Consider the following 17771-nt stretch of genomic DNA (forward strand, 5'->3'; position numbering starts at 1 on the left):
CCGCCGTGTGACACCGTAGGTAGCCAGCCGATGGAGCCGCCCAGAGTCTTGTGCGACATCAACGCCAGTTTCTTTGTTGCCTGCTAGTACCTAGTCTGCAGCTGAACCTAGATAGCAGCCAAGCAAAAGTTGGTGCTAGGTATCGTGTTCTGCTCAACGTCCAAGATACTTCCAAGATACCTATCACCGCTGTTTCTTGGTTGCTGTTGTGTAATATGTTTGTAATACTTTCACCTAGTCAGACCATACAGTACCTACCAAGCCAACGGAAGGAACGGCAATAATGAATTTGGCTGAGCAAAGATAAATGTACTGCATGTACATTGGGCTCTGACATAGTACCCGCTCAGAGTATGTCTTCAGTCCTGCTTGTGATCCGTAGTAGGCCGAAACCTTCGTTCATACCTCTGTTGGTGCGAATCCCGATCGTTGCCAGGTTCTGACAACAAACTTGCAGTATTCAGTCCTTCGCACAGTATCTTATTTGACCTCAGGTGCAGTACCTTAGCTACATGTACGGAATGGCTGGTCATGTTGTGACGTGATCTCGGGAAGAAAGTAATAAATATATACTCGTTGGTCTGGAAATTTGTTATATCTTGTCTTTGTTGGTCTAGTGGTCATGATTTCCGCTTGTCATTCGGCTCGCCGTCTACAAGCGCGGGAGACCGGGGTTCGATTCCCCGACAGAGAGATTCTTTTTTACATATCTCCCGCTCGCGCAGGTTTGTGATCGTACCTTAGCGAGCAAGATCAGGTACTGGATTGCTGTAATTTGGTCGTCTGAATCGTTCGCTCTACTCCTTCATTAGTAGCTGGAGTATAAGCATCAATTGAATTAATACTTCACTTTTGTCTGACACGTAAGAGACTACAACGGATACACAGGCAATCAGATTGTGTATACAGCCCTCACTGTGTGGTGTGCTTTCGCTGATCTGTCAGTAAGCATAGCGCCAAGACCTCGGCTTGGCTGGATTTCGATCACCAAGCTCCAGTGCGAGCGAGTGGGTGGTGGAGGAGATCAGTGGACTCCACGGTGGTGGTGGTGGCCGACTAGACTACCTTTAGGCAAGTACCTACCTTATTGAATCAAGGTTCACGGTTGCGACTTCTCTGTCTTCTCTCTTTCGCGACGCCAGCCTCTGCACCTTCCGCTCCTTCTAATCACTTCATTATCATCTCTCGAAGCGCCACGTAGCGCACTTTCTTTACATATATTGTGCATCGACATCGACATCAATCTCCATCTTCAAAAGACTTAGACGAAGAAGTCCTACACTTGCTCTTCTCTTTTTTTTGTAATGGCGGGCCAACCTGATATCTCATCCATCCTTGCGGCTCTGGGTAAGCAGCATAAACCTTCAGTAGTATTTCAAATGAGCGCCATGTCACTAATCTTGTTCTCCGTAGCTCAAAGATCTGGATCCACCCCTACCCAGTCTACTCCAGTCCCTGGTCAACAACCTCCGCTCCCTCATGGCTATCCCGCCGGCCTTCCACAGATACCCCAAGTGTCAACACCGCAACTCGGGGGATTCCATCTTCCGCAACCGACAACTACAGGCAACGTCGATCTGAGCACTATTCGACCTGTCGCCAGTGGATCTGTTGGAGGCTCTGTCAGCATCGCCGACGCTATCGCAAAGGCAAAGAGCATCGCCGCAGACCGTGGAATCTCCTACGACAATCGCGCAAACCCTGCTCAGCCACGTGATGATCCCAGACTGGCTGCTCGTGGTTACGGTGGCAGTAACGGCAACGGCAGACGCTCGCGATCACGTTCACCCCCACGCCGCGCTGATGGCTTTCGCGACAACTACAACCCTTATCGCGATGAGCGACGCGACGCTGATCGAAGGGACCGCGGCTATCCTCGCGATCGTTCGGCGTCTCCAGGACCTCGTGGCCATTTCTCACCGCCTCGCACTGCTAGATCACCTCCAGCTCGCGGCGGTGCGAGTGGCGGAGGAGCCGATAGCGAAACCATCTCGGTCAAGTCGTCCCTTGTCGGTCTGATCATCGGTCGACAGGGAGAGAACCTGCGCCGTGTGGAGGCTGAGTCTGGTGCCCGTGTCCAGTTCATTCCTGCCAGAGAACCCAATGCCCAGCACAGACAGTGTACCATCTCCGGTTCTCTGCGCTCTCGTGAGACTGCAAAAGCAGAGATTTTCCGTGTCATGGAGGACAACAGTGATGGACCAGGAAGCGCACCTCCGCCAGACATGCGAGGTGGCAGCAGGGGACCCAGCAAGCAGCAGAACCAGCCTGCTCTCCGCGAAGGCGAGAATAGTGTGCAAATCATGGTTCCCGACAAGACTGTGGGCCTCATCATCGGACGTGGTGGCGAGACAATTCGCGATCTTCAGGAGAGGAGTGGATGTCATGTCAATATCGTTGCCGAGAACAAGAGCATAAACGGCCTTCGCCCTGTCAACCTTATAGGCACACCTCAAGCTGCTGCTATCGCCAAGGAGATGATTCTCGAAATTGTAGAAAGCGACACCCGCGCCCCCGGCGGAGGACAAGCGCCACCACCTGATCGTGGTAGGGGAGGAGGCTTCGACTCCTTCAACCGCGGAGGTAATGACCGTGGCAGCGATGCTGGCAAGATCACTGAGGAGATATATGTGCCCTCCGAAGCCGTTGGCATGATTATCGGAAAAGGTAGGCATCACTTCCGCGCTCTCGTGTCCTTAGTGGCGACAAAACTGACATTACTTCGCAGGTGGAGAGACGATTAAGGAGATGCAAAGCGTGACACAGTGCAAGATCAATGTCAGCCAACCACAGCAACCCGACGTGCAACGCCAGATTGGCTTGGTAGGTTCCCGTGCGGCCATTGAGGACGCGAAACGTGCCATCTGGGATAAGGTTGATACCGTGGTATGTGTGCTTGAACCCGCCCGCAATAGAAGATATGCTGACTCCTGCAAGCAACAACGTGACCGAGCTGGCGGCAGAGACCGTGGAGCCAGCCGTAATGAAGGTCATGGTGACCAATACTCACAACAGCAGCAGCAGCAACCATACGGCGGGGCACCAATGGGTGGCATGCCTCAGATGCCCGCCGCGATGCCTGGTGTACCGCCCATGGCACAAACAGGAGCTGCCGCTCCTGCAGGAAGTGATCCTAACGATCCCTATGCGCCTTATGGCGGCTACCAGAACTATGTGGCATTGTGGTATAGTGCTCTTGCTCAGCAGAACCAGGGCCAGGGTCAGGGCCAAGGCGGCCAGCCGCCCATGCCTCAGTAAGCGGAGCTTGACATGCGCGCCGTGAACCAAGTGACCGGACTTGACGATGCTTGATCAACACAGCGGCATCCCACACGCTTTCGCCGACTCCTTGACACCTTTATGTCTTTGATCTGTCGCTGGTAGACATGCGTGACACGCTATGGTCTTGTCGCTTGACTCACATGCTCTGTCATAACCTGCTACTCCATGGATATGCCTCGATGACCGCCTAGTCTTGATGACATGATCCAATGTTACCGAACAATCGTGAGGACTGCAGCGCGTTATCCTGAACATAAGAACGCCTAGCCGCTTTCGATACCATGATGCGTGCCTCTAGCAACGGTTGCTGATGACTCTTCGCCTTCTTCTTGGGACTCATGAACTATCGGGCTCACGATGCGGGATATGGTACCCAGCTCGCATGATACTGCACATGTCTCGTCGTTTTTTTTTTCCAGCGTGCCGCCATTGTGGTAGTCGTTCTGTTATGCTGTCAGTGGGACGACCTCAAGTCACTATGAGAATCGAGTGAATGAGTGAGCTCGTACGATCTGCATTGCCCACTTGTTCTCTACAACCATTCAGGGTACCGGTCGACCTTGTGACTGTCTTCTTCGACCAGCTCTGACATTCATGCTCGTTGCTATGCATGTCGCGATTCTTGCGGGTTCAAAGACCAAAGTCACACAGTCACACATCAGCTTCGCTTTCAAGGGCCCCTTTGCGCTGATCAGCGCATTCATGGACGACTATATCCGTTTTTAGTGCACTGCTTTTTCGCATGCTTGTTCATGCTATTTGTTCCACTTGTATCCTAGTCCTAGTCGAGTACTGCACAGCTGGTAACTTATTCAAAATTGCTTTCACGATCAATCAGTTCTCTTCCTAGACTAATCACAAGATTTCTCTACTCATGCGTCTGTCTCAAACAATATACATTGACACATTCTGCTGGGAGTACAGCGTCGCATAGCCATACACAGGGCAGAGAGCAGTGCTGCTGTAAATACTCTTAAGTCCGAATCATTTTGTTTAACACCGCCCAATAGAGGTCGATCGAAGAGGGACCGTCGGACCCCGCCGAACAGCTGGAAAAGTTCATGCCTACTCTTTGTAACTGTATCATGAGCTCTGAGTGTATGCCTTTTCCAGACTTCGCTGATGAGTATTACCAGGAGCACATCAGTGGTCAAGCAGGCATTCTATTTCAAAATTCCGTAGTCATTACCAGATCATGCTGGCTGTGCACTAGACGTCCTTTGGAGGGGTTCTTACTCATGCGTCGATTGGCGAGATCTTGACTCTCTTTATCTTGAGCCATTCCCCGCACTCTTCCACCCCGGCCAACTCCTACAAAGGTAATGCGGTTCGCGACCACTGATAAGAACGCTTATGGTCATCTACCCTACTTTCTAGCTCCACATGTGCCTACTGTGAGTTTCCTTATTTTGCTTTTCGTCGTTATCTCTTGAAACATCTGTCTGGATACCCTTTTCTGTCCCTTTCTTTCCTTTCGTCGTCGTCGTCGTCTTGTTTCATCACCACCCACGAACGGTATCCTGAAGCACGACTCGGTGGCGGATTCAAATCATCGAGTATAGTGCATTGACCTCGTCAACCACACAACATGGCTCCGGGCTTGATCGAGCCTCAGCCTGCGGTTGATCAGTCTGCCACTCGTTCGTTGGCATCTTTGACCGAGGACTACGACGATACCATCCGCTTTTACCTCAATGGCACAAAGGTGGTACTCGATACCGCAGATCCAGAAGTGACTTTACTTGAATATCTGCGTGGCATTGGTCTGACTGGCACGAAACTCGGGTGTGCCGAAGGTGGATGCGGTGCCTGCACAGTGGTAGGCAAAGCTCAATGATGACCACGTATTGGACAAGTAGCCTTGACTCACAAAATAAATCAGGTAGTATCACAATTAAATCCAACTACGAAAAAGGTCTACCATGCGTCGGTCAACGCTTGTCTTGCTCCCTTGGTCAGTGTTGATGGCAAACATGTCATTACAGTCGAAGGTATTGGCAATGTCAAGAATCCACACCCCGTTCAGGAGAGGATAGCGAAGAGCAATGGCAGCCAGTGTGGATTCTGCACGCCGGGTATTGTCATGGTGAGTTCTTAACCTAGCTCTTCTAAATCGCGCTTCATAAACTCATATTCGTATAGAGCCTGTACGCGCTCATTCGCAACGACCCGAACCCATCAGAACTACACATTGAGGAGGCCTTTGACGGAAACCTGTGCAGATGTACAGGCTACCGACCCATCTTGGATGCCGCACATACCTTTGGAGCTGCAAAAGGATGCGGAAAGGCTAGCACCAATGGCGGTAGTGGCTGCTGCATGGAGAAGAATGGCAATGGTGGCGGTTGCTGCAAAAGTGGTAGCAATACCTCTGAAGACTCGGAGGACATTAAGCGCTTCACACCTCCCGAGTTCATCGCATACAACCCCGAGACTCAGCTCATCTTTCCTCCGGCTCTTCGGAAGCACGAGCTGAAGCCATTAGCATTCGGCAATAAGAGAAAGAAGTGGTTCAGACCAGTCACTACCCAACAGCTGCTCGAGATCAAGAATGTATATCCCTCGGCGAAGATCATCGGAGGAAGCACAGAAACGCAGATTGAAGTCAAGTTCAAGGGCATGCAATATACAGCGTCAGTGTTTGTTGGGGACATTGCGGAGCTCCGCCAGTATACCTTCCACGACGACTACCTTGAGATTGGTGGAAACGTTGTTCTCACGGATCTCGAGGATATTGCCCAGGAAGCCGTCAAACACTACGGAAAGTCGAGAGGACAGCCCTTCGCTGCTATTCACAAGCAGATTCGCTACTTTGCAGGAAGACAGATCAGAAACGTCGGTACCCCAGCAGGCAACTTGGCCACCGCCTCTCCAATTTCTGATCTGAACCCTGTCTTTATGGCCACAAACGCTACTTTGGTCGTGAAGACATTGGAGAAGACACTCGAAATTCCCATGTCCGAGTTCTTCAAGGCCTACAGACTCACAGCCTTACCCCCTGACGGTATCATCGCAAGTATCAGGATCCCTGCCTTCCGGGAGGAGGGTGAGCATATGCGCGCGTACAAGATGGCCAAGAGGAAGGACGACGATATCGCAATTGTCAACTCTGCTCTTCGTGTCAGGCTCGATGCCAGCAACAATGTGGAAGATTGCAGTCTCGTCTATGGCGGCATGGCGCCAGTTACAATCTCCGCTAAGACAGCTGTCGAATACTTGAGCGGGAAGAAGTTCACAGACCCCAAGACTCTCGAAGGCGTCATGGGCGCCCTCGAGCAGGACTTCGATCTTAGATTCGGTGTACCTGGCGGCATGGCAACATACCGTAAATCACTTGCTCTTGGATTCTTTTATCGTTTCTACCATGAAGTTCTTGCTGAGCTCAGCGTTGATGAGGCCGAGGTTGACCAAGACGCTATCGATGAGATTGAGCGCGTGATCTCGTTTGGCAAGAAGGACCGCACAGCTGGCGTTGCTTACGAAAAGAAGATTATCGGCAAGGAAGCTCCACACGTCGCTGCCATGAAGCAGTCTACGGGTGAGGCGCAATACACTGATGACATTCCCGTGCAGAAGAACGAACTTTACGGATGCATGGTTCTTTCGACCAAGGCTCACGCCAAGCTTCTCAGTGTCGACCCTTCCGCAGCGCTGGATATTCCTGGTGTCGTTGACTACGTTGACCATACTGATCTACCTAACCCCGAGGCCAACTGGTGGGGAGCGCCCATGTGCGATGAGACATTTTTTGCTGTCGATGAGGTGTTCACTGCTGGCCAACCCATTGGTTTAATCCTGGCAACTTCAGCCAAGCTTGCCGAGGCTGGTATGAGAGCGGTGAAGGTCGAATATGAGGAGCTTCCAGCAATCTTCACCATCGAAGAAGCGATTCAGAAGGAGAGCTATTTCGATCACTACAGATTTATCAATGTTGGTGATGTTGACAAGGCTTTCGCGAAAGCTGATCACGTTTTCACCGGTGTTGCCCGTATGGGAGGCCAAGAGCACTTCTACCTTGAGACGAACGCTTGTGTTGCTGTACCAAAGCCGGAAGACGGCGAGATGGAGATCTGGTCGAGTACACAGAACCCTACAGAGACGCAAGCATATGTCGCGCAAGTCACTGGAGTGCAGGCCAACAAGATCGTGTCCCGAGTCAAGCGTATGGGAGGTGGCTTTGGTGGCAAGGAAACTCGTTCTATCCAGCTCGCTGGTATTTGCGCAGCTGCAGCCAACAAGGTCAAGCGACCCGTCCGTGCCATGCTCAACCGCGACGAGGACATTCTGACTTCGGGACAAAGACATCCTTTCCTCGGCCGATGGAAGGTAGGAGTCAACAAAGACGGTAAGATCCAAGCACTCGATGCCGATGTCTTCAACAATGGAGGATGGAGTCAGGACTTGAGTGGCGCGGTTGTTGATCGTGCCTTGTCACACATCGACGGTGTCTACAAGATTCCCAATCTCTATGTACGTGGTAGAATTGCCAAGACGAACACTGTGTCGAACACGGCCTTCCGTGGCTTCGGTGGACCCCAGGGCATGTTTATCGCAGAGTCATACATGTCTGAGGTTGCCGACCACCTCGGGATGGATGTGGACGAGTTCCGACAGATCAACATGTACGAGCCTGGCGACATGACGCACTTTAAGCAAGAGCTCAAGGACTACTATGTCCCGCTCATGTACAAGCAAGTGCGAGAAGAGTCAGAGTACGAGCGTCGTAAGCAAGCAGCAGCAGCGTTCAACGAGAAGAACAAGTGGAAGAAGCGAGGTCTCGCGTTGATCCCGACCAAATTCGGTATTTCCTTCACCGCGCTCTTCCTGAACCAAGCCGGCGCACTGGTTCATATCTACCACGATGGCTCCATCCTCCTTGCCCACGGTGGAACGGAGATGGGACAAGGTCTGCACACGAAGATGACCATGATCGCCGCCGAAGCACTCAAAGTCCCCGCAGACCAAGTCTTCATCTCAGAGACAGCGACCAACACCGTCGCCAACACATCATCAACGGCAGCATCGGCCTCATCAGATCTGAACGGCTACGCCATCTGGAACGCATGCGAGCAACTCAACGAACGCCTGGCGCCCTACCGAGAGAAACTCGGCCCCGACGCCACAATGAAACAGCTCGCGCACGCCGCCTACTTCGACCGCGTGAACCTGTCCGCCCAAGGACACTACAAAACGCCCGACATCGGCTACGTCTGGGGGCCCAACACCGGCCAAATGTACTTCTACTTCACGCAGGGCGTCGCGGCGGCCGAAGTCGAAATCGACACGCTGACAGGCGACTGGACGTGTCTACGCGCCGACATCAAAATGGACGTCGGCCGCAGCATCAACCCGGCCATCGACTACGGGCAAATCGAAGGCGCCTTCGTGCAAGGGCTGGGTCTCTTCACAATGGAAGAATCCCTCTGGCACCGCGCCTCAGGCCAGCTCTTCACGCGCGGGCCCGGCGCCTACAAGATCCCTGGCTTCAGGGACATTCCGCAGGAGTTCAACGTCTCGCTGCTCAAGGACGTCAACTGGGAGGACCTGCGCACGATCCAGCGCTCTCGAGGCGTCGGCGAGCCCCCGCTGTTCATGGGCAGCGCCGTGTTCTTCGCCATTCGAGACGCCCTCAAGGCCGCCAGGAAGCAGTGGGGCGAGGAGAGCGTCTTGGAGCTCCGATCGCCCGCTACGGTCGAGAGGATCAGGATCAGCTGTGCGGATCCGATCGTCAAGCGCGCCGAAGTCAAGGCCGGGGAGGGCGAGAAGAGCTTTTTCGTTAGTATTTAGACGGGGGCGGGGTCGGGGGTTTCGTTGCCTGGGCCTGGCCTGTACGGGATCTATTTTCATCTTTTATGTTTGTTCTTCTTTCGGAGTTTCTTCTTTCTTGTCTATTCTTTGGTTTCGTGGCTTCAGTGTTGTTGAACTATTTGAGGTGCTCGTTGTGGCACTCATGTCTCCTCTATCTCTCCCTCTCCCTCTCTCTCTCTCTCTCTCTGTGTGTGTGTGTGTGTGTGTGGGTAAATGCGTGCGTGTGCGCGATTCTGACCAACGTATGTGTGAACGTCGCGCTCTCTCTCTTTCTCCATCTGAGCGACGGACAGGTGATACCATGGGAATTAGAATTCCTTCCACCAAACGCTCATAAATCAACGACCAACAACATAGGTCTCGCATACAGGGAGAAGGGGAACCCCTTGAAAAAAAAGCCTAAAAAGCATGGATTTCATTCGATCTTTCTTTGCCTACATCCATGAAAAAGAATCCACAAGACCTAGACTTAGCCAAGGCAATCAGCCAGTCCATCAGTTCCGTCTTGTTCGTTTCCTTTTCATCTCTCATCTGCCTCCCCTTAATTTACATCCTTCTCCACGAGCATACAAATTTCAACTTTCGTCCACACATGGCTTAGCTGGTCATCGTGATATATATACGTCTTTTCCTAGGATTCCAAACACACGTCTATAGTGGGGTTGCGCGGCTCATGGCGATCAAGCGCTTGACGCCGACCTGAACAGAAAAAAAAGTCAGTGGATTTGTCTTCAATTCTAACAAGCGATGCAGAGAGCAGAAACGGAAAGGGAAAGAAAAAAAAAGGAGCAGCAAGAACTCACCATCCAGTTGGCTCCCTCGCTCTCGAGCTTGGTCTTCATCATGTCCGTGAGAATGACCACGGCGCGATCGAGATCCCTGCTCTGCACGCACTGGCTGATCTCGAGCATCTCCTGAATTGTATCCGGCTTCAGCAGATTCTCGTTGTTCAGATGATCAAACAGGATGCTGAGCCTTCGTTCTGTGTCATTGACCTGGGCAGTGAACGAGGCAGGAGCACGAGACTTGACGCGTGCCATGTCGGCCGAGAGGATATCATAGATGGGCTTCGAGGCCGCAGGAATGTGCGAGCGGTCACCGGGTGCTTGGGCATTGTCAGTAGGGATTCCGATGAAAAAACAATTCTGCGACCTACGATACTTGGCAGGCGCGGGCGTCGAGATGCGCTGAGACTGCGAGGTTCCTGGCCTGGAGATTATAGGCGAGCCTGGTGGGGGTGCGGTCGGAGTGGCAGCTGCCCTGGGAGGACCCGGTGGAGGCCCACCACGCGGAGGGCCTTGCGGCGGCGGTGGCAGTGGTGCTGGAGTGTTCTGCGGTGGGGACTGGACAGGTGCTGGTGGTTGACTGTAGAACTGCTGCTGCTGCTGCTGCTGCTGCTGCTGCGGTTGTCTCGGAGCATAGGCAGACGCGCCAGCGGCATACGGATTCGCAGGTGGGGGTGCCACGTTTCGCGGTGGCATGGCATTGGCTGGCGTAGACGGCGCGGCACCCGGTGCCGGGGCATATCTGTTGCTCGGCGGAGCGGCCGTGACCGACGGTGGCGGGTTGTATGGCGAAGGACCACGAGGAATGGTGGCGACCGGTGGTGGAGGCAGAGCGGAAGAGGTTTGCATGGCGGAAGCGGGAGGCGCATAGGCGTTTGCTGCTGCCGACGGTGGTCGTGCGATGGCTGGAGATGCCACACGTGGAGGTGCCTGTCCAGCCTTGGGCGGCGGGGGCAACGGAGACGCCGGCTTAGATTGCGCATATGGAGCACCCATCGGCGGCGGAGGGGATATGACGCTCTGCTGATTAGGGAAGGGAGAAGCGACCGTGTTCAGGCCCGGAGTGCCTCGCCGGGGAGCAGCTTGAGGGGGTTTGGAGAAGCCTTCCGGAAGGTCGTTCCATTGCTGCGTGCTGGAGGTCCTTGGAGGAGGTACGGCCGACGAGGTCGATCCAGCACGGGGTGGCGGCGGCAGAGGGGCAGCAGCAGCCATGGGCTGTTGGTAACCTGATCCATACGGGGTAGGCTGCCCATACGCTGGTACCTGCGACGGAGGCTGGTAACCTGCGGGAGCGTAGCTGGACGTGGCAGGTGCATATGGGTTGCTTCCTGCTGGAGCGGCCATGATGCCGCCGGTCGGGGCGTATGGAGAAGGTTTCGCGGTGGAGGTGACAGGCGCAGGGGTGGGGATTCCGCCAAAGGCTGGTGCCACGGGCTGAGCGACACGCGAGGCGGTGGCTTGGTGCCTGCGGGATGATTGCACGACAGGTGCCCTCCTGGTCGCACGCTTGACTCTCTCCTGAGCTACATCTGCAGCGGGGAACTTGGCCGGTAGCAGGTCAAGGTACTTTTCGGCGATCTGAAGCTGGCCGTGACCAGCCAGGATATCGGCGTATTCGGCATATTTGCTGTAGAGAGGAGCGAGCTTCCAGTCGGCAGTGGCAGTCTGCTCCGGATCGTTGAAGTTGACGACCTGGCGGAAGACGGTGACTTTTTCGATGAAATCTTGCAAGGTGCGGGCGTGGACGGAAAAGCTCGATTCTCCTTCGGATTCTTCGAGACCGGCGGCTTCCTTCTCCTGGAGCTCCTGAGCCCAGATGCTGACGACCTTCTCGAGCTTGGAGCCGGCGAGGAAGCAGAAAGAAGCGTCACGTCGGAGCGTGCCCTTCTCGCCACCCTCGTTGAGGGCCTCTTCGAGACGATCACCCAAGGCCTCACAAAGGTCAGAGAACTCGGTCTCGTCGGCAAAGGTGCAGAGGGTGGCCATGACCTCCTTCCAGTTGGCGAGGTCGGCGTTGTGAACAACGTCCCAGAGGTTCTTGCCGACAATGGAAGCAAGAAGACGCAGGTAGCTGGGACCGTCGGCCTTCTTCTTGAGGTAGGCGGCCTGGACCTTGTCGATGCATTTCTGGCCGCCGCAAATGGCGATCATGAAGGCATCGGCCATGCGATCGTCCTTGAGGCAGACATCGACGGCCGAGTCAAAAGTTCCGAGCATCAAAGCACGAGTGATGGCCTTGTCGGCGTCGGACTCTTGCCCGCTGAGGATGTGGAAGGGCTCGTTGGTCTTGGCGCCCTTTGTGGCAGCGAGATCTGCCAGGAAGCCGTCCTCATCGGCAGTCTTGTCGAAGAAAGAGCTGTCGTCGTTGTCGCCATTGGCCTCTGTCTTCTCGCCGTCGGCAGTACCGTTGATGTCGAGTTTGGAGGCAGCAGCGGATAGCCCGTCGACCTGATCGGTGAATCCAAGGTACTCTCTGAGCTTCTTTCTCGACTTGCCAGCATTGAGAGTTTCGATGACTCGCCAGTCGGCCTTTTCTTCCTCGTTCGTCGCAGCCTCGATCTTGGCTTCGCAGATGCTGGCCAGATCACCGCCCTTGAGCGAGTCTTCGAACTTGACAGACGCATCGGTGATTGCCAAGTCGATGGCGAAAGTCTCGATGCTGATCTTTGATTTCCTCGTGGCAGCGTCGGTGGCCAGACGCACGAGCTTTCCTCCGAAACCAAACGAGACACCGGCGGGACGCTCCATCCACTTGGGAGCCTTGGGAAGAGTGAAGTTGACGTTCTGGGGCTGGGTCTGAGCGTGGGCGAAGAAGTCTTCGCCCTCGAGAGCATTGTTGACAGCAGCCTTCTCGTGCTCCTTGGAGTTTGTGTTCTGGATGGTCTGGATGGCGATCTTGCCGTCAAAGGAAGCAGTCGCCAGGAGGTCTGGGTTGTGAGGGTTGAAGCGGGTCTGGAAGGTCCAGTTGGTGACGACGGGGAAGTCACCGTAGGCGCGACCAGAGTGAGGGTCCCAGCAGACGGTGCGGTTGTCTTTGCCGCAGGAGAGCAACAGGCTAGGATCCTGCAGACACCAAGACAAGGACAGAACGCCCAGCTCGTGGCCAGAGAGGATGCGCTCGGGGGCGTTGGAATTGCGCAAGTCCCACATGAGGATGAGCGGGTCTTGGTCGGATGGAATCGCAGTCATCAGCCGCGTGGCCGTGTTGGGATCCCAGGCGACTGCGCTGACGGGCTTCCTTCCGTAGTTGTTGAGTGTGAGGTTCTCCTTCTTCTGCCTGACGTCCCAAACATTGACGAAACCGCCGCTCGAGCCGGTGGCCAGGATGTGAGGCACCTTCTGGCCCTTGTTCCAGTCCAGACAGTCGTAGTCGTCGGCCCTTGCAGCACTCGCTCCGAGTCTGAAAGGGTTCGAGACATTGTTCAAGTCATAGATGTAGAGCTCGCCCTTGGCGCCAGCGGTGGCGAGGAGTTCTGGCTTGGAGTGGTTGAACTGGAGAGCCTTGACGGGCCCAGTGTGCTTTTGGGTGCGCGAGAGGAAGGAGTCGGCGGGCGAGGTGCGTAGCTTCTCGGCATCCCAGAGATCAAGCGATCCATTCTCCAGAGCTCCGGCAATGATGCCTCGTGAGTGTCCTTCTGTCGCTTGGTTCCATGCAATGTCGTAAAATCTGTGAGAGGTGCACGCGGCGTCAGTAAAGCTGTTTCTTTTGTCTCTGTTGGAGGATTAGCTTGGCCACAACCGACCTTGAATCCGTAGCGATGGCTCCCACAGGCTGCAACTCGGCGTCTTTTTCTACACCATCGAGTCCCAGATCCCAGAGCTCGAGGGTGGTGTCATTGGAGAAGTCTGCATCGACAGCTCCAGCTTTGGTGCCGGTAGCGATCAGAGGCGCCGCCGAACCAGGCGACCAGGCAAAGGCGGCGGTGCGAGGGATTTCCCGTAATCTGACCATTCTGTTCAAGTGACAATCAGGAGGCCAGACTCATCAAGGAAAAGGGGGAACAATTGATGTCGCCTCGTGTGCCTGATTCTCTATGAGGGAAGTTGGAAAGGAGGTGGGGGGGGGGAAAAGAGATATACAGTAGTAGCAGGCACACTGTACTGTAGCTGTGTAAGAATGGTCCCACAGAGAAAGAGCACTGGTGCACTTTGACCCTGATTTGTGACTGTACACTCCAGAGCTACACTTTATAAAGAAAAGCAATAATGCAATAAAACACCACAGTATCCAGAAGGTAGTAAGGGAGTATTATCACAGCAGTAGGAAGGTACCTGACTGTACTCCATCAACCAAAACGTCACAAAAGCGCCAGCTGTTCCACTTCTGGCCACAAACATCCGGGGAAAAGAGCAAGAACGGGTCTTGGCATTCATACAAACCATACAACCATCAATTACGTCCCTAGGTAAAGTATTCATTTGATATAAAGTAGTCATACAAGAAACGACGACAACGACAAAGCAGGGATCAAATGTCCGACTCGGTCCGCGCAAAAGCGACCCTCTACGTCGGAGGACTAGCGACCCATGTGACCTCAGTGACGCTGCACGAAGCCTTTATTCCCTTCGGGCCCATAATCGACATTTCACTGCCCGCGCCCGACCTGCCCTCCAACACCGACCCGCACAGAGGGTTTGGATATGTCGAGTTCGAGAGCGCCGAGGACGCCAAGGAGGCCATCGACAACATGGACCAGAGCGAGCTGTTTGGCCGGGTCATCAAGGTGAACCAGGCCAAGGAGCGCAAAGCCGAGGGCGAAGGGTTGGGGAGCAAGACGGCCATCTGGGAGCAGGTAGGAAAACACCGGTTGCACCATTGAAGCAAAGACTAATCGCAATTCGTCTCACAGGAGGGCTATCTCAACAAATACGCAGTCAGCGACGAAGACAGACTCGCTGCCGGCGGCGCAGATGCAGAGCAGAAGGACGATCAACCCATGGATCCCATGCAAGGTCTCGAAGGACTCGATGTTGCCGGGCCCAGACTGGCGTAGCAGCTTCTCTTCTGCTTCCTGTCCCACTCGCTCTCGGTGTATTTCTGTTTTCTACCTTTTTGCTTTTTGCTGCTTGTTTTTCTTCACGCGAACAAGCTAGCCCCCCTCACATTGATTAGCGCGGCGTTGACGGCGTTGGACGGGAAAGAGGGAGAGAGAGAGAGAGAGAGAGAGAGACAGAGAGCATGTTGTGTGTACATATATGTGTGTGGTCATTTCACGGAAAAGCTCTGGGTCCAAGGAGACTCAAAAAGGATGGCGACATCGGAGAATATGCATTCGATGCCAAATGCATTCGTGGTATGAATAAACACACAAGGATCTTTGTCCCAATCTGCCCCAGTTCTGCTGCTAGCTCCTGCCGCTTCTACCATGCGTACATGCGACGCGACCCGCTGCTGCTTCTTGTCGCCATGCTCCGCCAACATCCGCACCTCTTCCGCCTCTTCTTGTCTAGTGAGCCTTGGTGTCCTCGGGGGAGCTGGCCTGGTTGTGGCCTCTGGACCTGTACAGGCGGAGGGTGCCGTCGGTGTAGAGCTTGCGAGTCAAGGAGAAGACGGCGAAGCCAACGGCGATGCTGGGAAAAGAGTAAAGAGTCAGTCGGAGGAAAGGATAAAATTCCAAGAGGTCGGAGGGGCTCACAAGAGGACGACACCTGTAAGAATAAGATTAGCCAGATGATCGTCGTTGACATGGAAGTCTTGAAATTTTGTGACTTACCGAGAGGGATCAACTCTGGGGGGATCTTCTTGAGGGTTCGGAGACGCTGCGAGATGGTGTGTGCTGCAGGAGAGAGAATATGTAAACAACCGAGACATGTGTTTGCAAGATCAACATGGCCAGAGGGCTTCGACCATTGTGTCGTATGTATGTAACATATATTCGAAGCTCACGGCTGATACGGATGCTGATTTCTGATAACGGCAAGGACATGCTTACCACTGTGTTCCTCCTTCTGTAGAGACCAAGATGTAAAACAAAGACGTCAGCCAATCTGTCCAATCTGTTCTATGCCAGTCCGCCTGCTGCTATTCTTCCAATGCAGTCTATTTCTGCAGCAACGACACGCCTGTGGCCGACTGGAACCCCTGGACTTACGGGCATTGGCGATCTGCGAACGGGAGAGGCCTGGAGTCTGATTCCGCGGGTCTGGGTGAAGAGCTTGGAGCCGGAACGAGCAGCGCTGGCCTTGGGAGCCTGAGCGCGCAGCATCGAGGCCGACACCTGGAGGGCGCGAGAGGAGAACATGTTGGTAATTGCAATTGATTGATGTGGCGCAGACACCTGGCGTGACGGTATCTGGTGAAATCAAAACAAATGGACGGCTAAAGGGAAGATCAAGGATCAAGAGGCAGGACCGGGACGAGAGAGGACCTGATGTTCCACAGTTCGCATCGGGAAGGAACCTCCAGAGCTTCCGTGCAGCGGCTGTGGGTTGGGGCCAATCACAGAGAGCGAAAGCAATGCCAAGTGCTCATCGTCATGCACAGATGGGAAAACCCTCCGAGAACTTGGAGTAGTCGCTGGTGCCTGAGGCTGCCGGGGCGTACCATGGATTACCGCTGCTGTACCAGCAATTGCTCAGACGGATGCCTGAGCGATTGGCAGCTGCAGGTGCGTTGCAGGATCACGGATTACACGACTGACAGGGCAGGAACCGGCCGACTTCTTCTCTACCTCGACTGATCCACCACCACTGCTGCTGCTGTACTGCTACACCACAATCGTCCCCAAACCCAATTACTCCCAACCAACATATCACCCCCCGGCAAATACCGCAAAAATGGCCGACGATGAGGACAGAGTCACCATGCCCTTCAAGTTCGTGACTGGTGAGTTTGCCCATTCCATTGCGTCTCCATTGCCGCCCTTTGGCCCGTACCTGCCCGGTGGAGCACCAATTGCGCGACACTGCATGTACCTTGTGGTCGCAGTTGATTTTATAATTGATCTTTACTGACTTTATTCCTTGCGCAGCCGGTATGTGAATCTTCTCTTGATGCTTTAGTTTCTCCTGCACCTCCGCCGCCGCCGCTGCAGGACAACGCGCTCCGTCTGTCTTTGGCACCCGCCACTGCGTCGAACCTCTCCAGAGCTGCGAAAGTCCCGAGCCGGAATCCATCCTCACCTGATCTCTTCGTCGAAATCCTCCGTGGCTACACACAGCCTGTCCGCCCGCCAACTCCCCTCTACCCTTGCGAATCGACAAAGAAACAAAGAAGCGAAATAGGTCCAGATATCTAATTGTTGCTCTATTCATCACACAGGTTTCGACGCCCGCTTCCCGAACCAGAACCAGACCAAGCACTGCTGGCAGAACTACGTTGACTACCAAAAGTGCGTCTTGGCCAAGGGCGAGGACTTCAAGCCCTGCCGCCAGTTCCTGCTCGCCTACAGGTCGCTGTGCCCCAGTGGATGGGTCGAGAGATGGGATGATCAGCGCGGTATGTCTTTCTTTCTTTCTTTCTTTCTTTCTTTGTTTCTTCTCTCCGTCCCTTTATGCGTTCCCTGGAGATTTTTATAGCTAATGGATAATCAAAAACAGAGAACGGCACTTTCCCCGCCCGATTGGACCAGTAGAAGTGTACATTGGTAGAGAAAGACATCCAGATTCTACAAGTACCGTAGTTGTTGAAAACTTATTCTTCGACCTGAATTGGTCCCCCCTCCGTCCGCTTCCCCCATTCATCTCCTTTCCTCGGATACATAGTTTCCTCTGGGTTCATGCATCGTAATTGTCCTCATCTCCATGTGTATCTTGCGGACTATGTAGGGTTTGCCTCGAGTTCACCACGGCACCCTCGCTCCTTGTCCAAACTTGAACAACTTGTAGATGTTATCATGACCGCTCTCGTCTTACTTCATTGCAAGTCCCAGCATCAAGGTATCACATCACATGCGA

The 17771-nt window shown here is 54.1% G+C and overlaps 6 protein-coding genes across 6 annotated transcripts; 4 read left to right on the forward strand and 2 right to left on the reverse strand.

The window, feature by feature from the left end:
* Nucleotides 1-1304: 1304 nt before the first annotated feature.
* AAFC00_002113 (uncharacterized protein) lies at nt 1305-3258 on the forward strand (the record flags this gene model as incomplete). The annotated part of the gene is made up of 4 exons (XM_069341392.1): nt 1305-1347; nt 1414-2667; nt 2729-2886; nt 2938-3258. 4 exons carry the CDS (start codon nt 1305-1307, stop codon nt 3256-3258), a joined length of 1776 nt encoding a protein of 591 aa, XP_069201467.1.
* A 1612-nt stretch (nt 3259-4870) lies between these two features.
* On the forward strand, nt 4871-9069 carry AAFC00_002114 (uncharacterized protein; the record flags this gene model as incomplete). Its single annotated transcript, XM_069341393.1, has 3 exons — nt 4871-5101; nt 5165-5368; nt 5425-9069. The coding sequence occupies 3 exons, from the start codon at nt 4871-4873 to the stop codon at nt 9067-9069; spliced, it is 4080 nt and encodes a 1359-aa protein (XP_069201468.1).
* A 672-nt stretch (nt 9070-9741) lies between these two features.
* Nucleotides 9742-13827, reverse strand: AAFC00_002115 (uncharacterized protein; the record flags this gene model as incomplete). Its single annotated transcript, XM_069341394.1, has 4 exons — nt 9742-9789; nt 9894-10195; nt 10247-13542; nt 13619-13827. 4 exons carry the CDS (start codon nt 13825-13827, stop codon nt 9742-9744), a joined length of 3855 nt encoding a protein of 1284 aa, XP_069201469.1.
* Nucleotides 13828-14347: 520 nt separating this feature from the next.
* On the forward strand, nt 14348-14869 carry AAFC00_002116 (uncharacterized protein; the record flags this gene model as incomplete). The annotated part of the gene is made up of 2 exons (XM_069341395.1): nt 14348-14668; nt 14726-14869. The coding sequence occupies 2 exons, from the start codon at nt 14348-14350 to the stop codon at nt 14867-14869; spliced, it is 465 nt and encodes a 154-aa protein (XP_069201470.1).
* A 453-nt stretch (nt 14870-15322) lies between these two features.
* On the reverse strand, nt 15323-16117 carry AAFC00_002117 (uncharacterized protein; the record flags this gene model as incomplete). Its single annotated transcript, XM_069341396.1, has 5 exons — nt 15323-15446; nt 15512-15524; nt 15590-15652; nt 15809-15824; nt 15968-16117. 5 exons carry the CDS (start codon nt 16115-16117, stop codon nt 15323-15325), a joined length of 366 nt encoding a protein of 121 aa, XP_069201471.1.
* A 535-nt stretch (nt 16118-16652) lies between these two features.
* On the forward strand, nt 16653-17449 carry AAFC00_002118 (uncharacterized protein; the record flags this gene model as incomplete). Its single annotated transcript, XM_069341397.1, has 3 exons — nt 16653-16701; nt 17137-17313; nt 17415-17449. The coding sequence occupies 3 exons, from the start codon at nt 16653-16655 to the stop codon at nt 17447-17449; spliced, it is 261 nt and encodes an 86-aa protein (XP_069201472.1).
* Nucleotides 17450-17771: the final 322 nt, after the last annotated feature.

This window comes from Neodothiora populina (genome assembly GCF_041146345.1).
Source record: "Neodothiora populina strain CPC 39397 chromosome Unknown canker_contig_14, whole genome shotgun sequence".
Taxonomy (NCBI): Eukaryota; Fungi; Ascomycota; class Dothideomycetes; order Dothideales; family Dothioraceae; genus Neodothiora; species Neodothiora populina.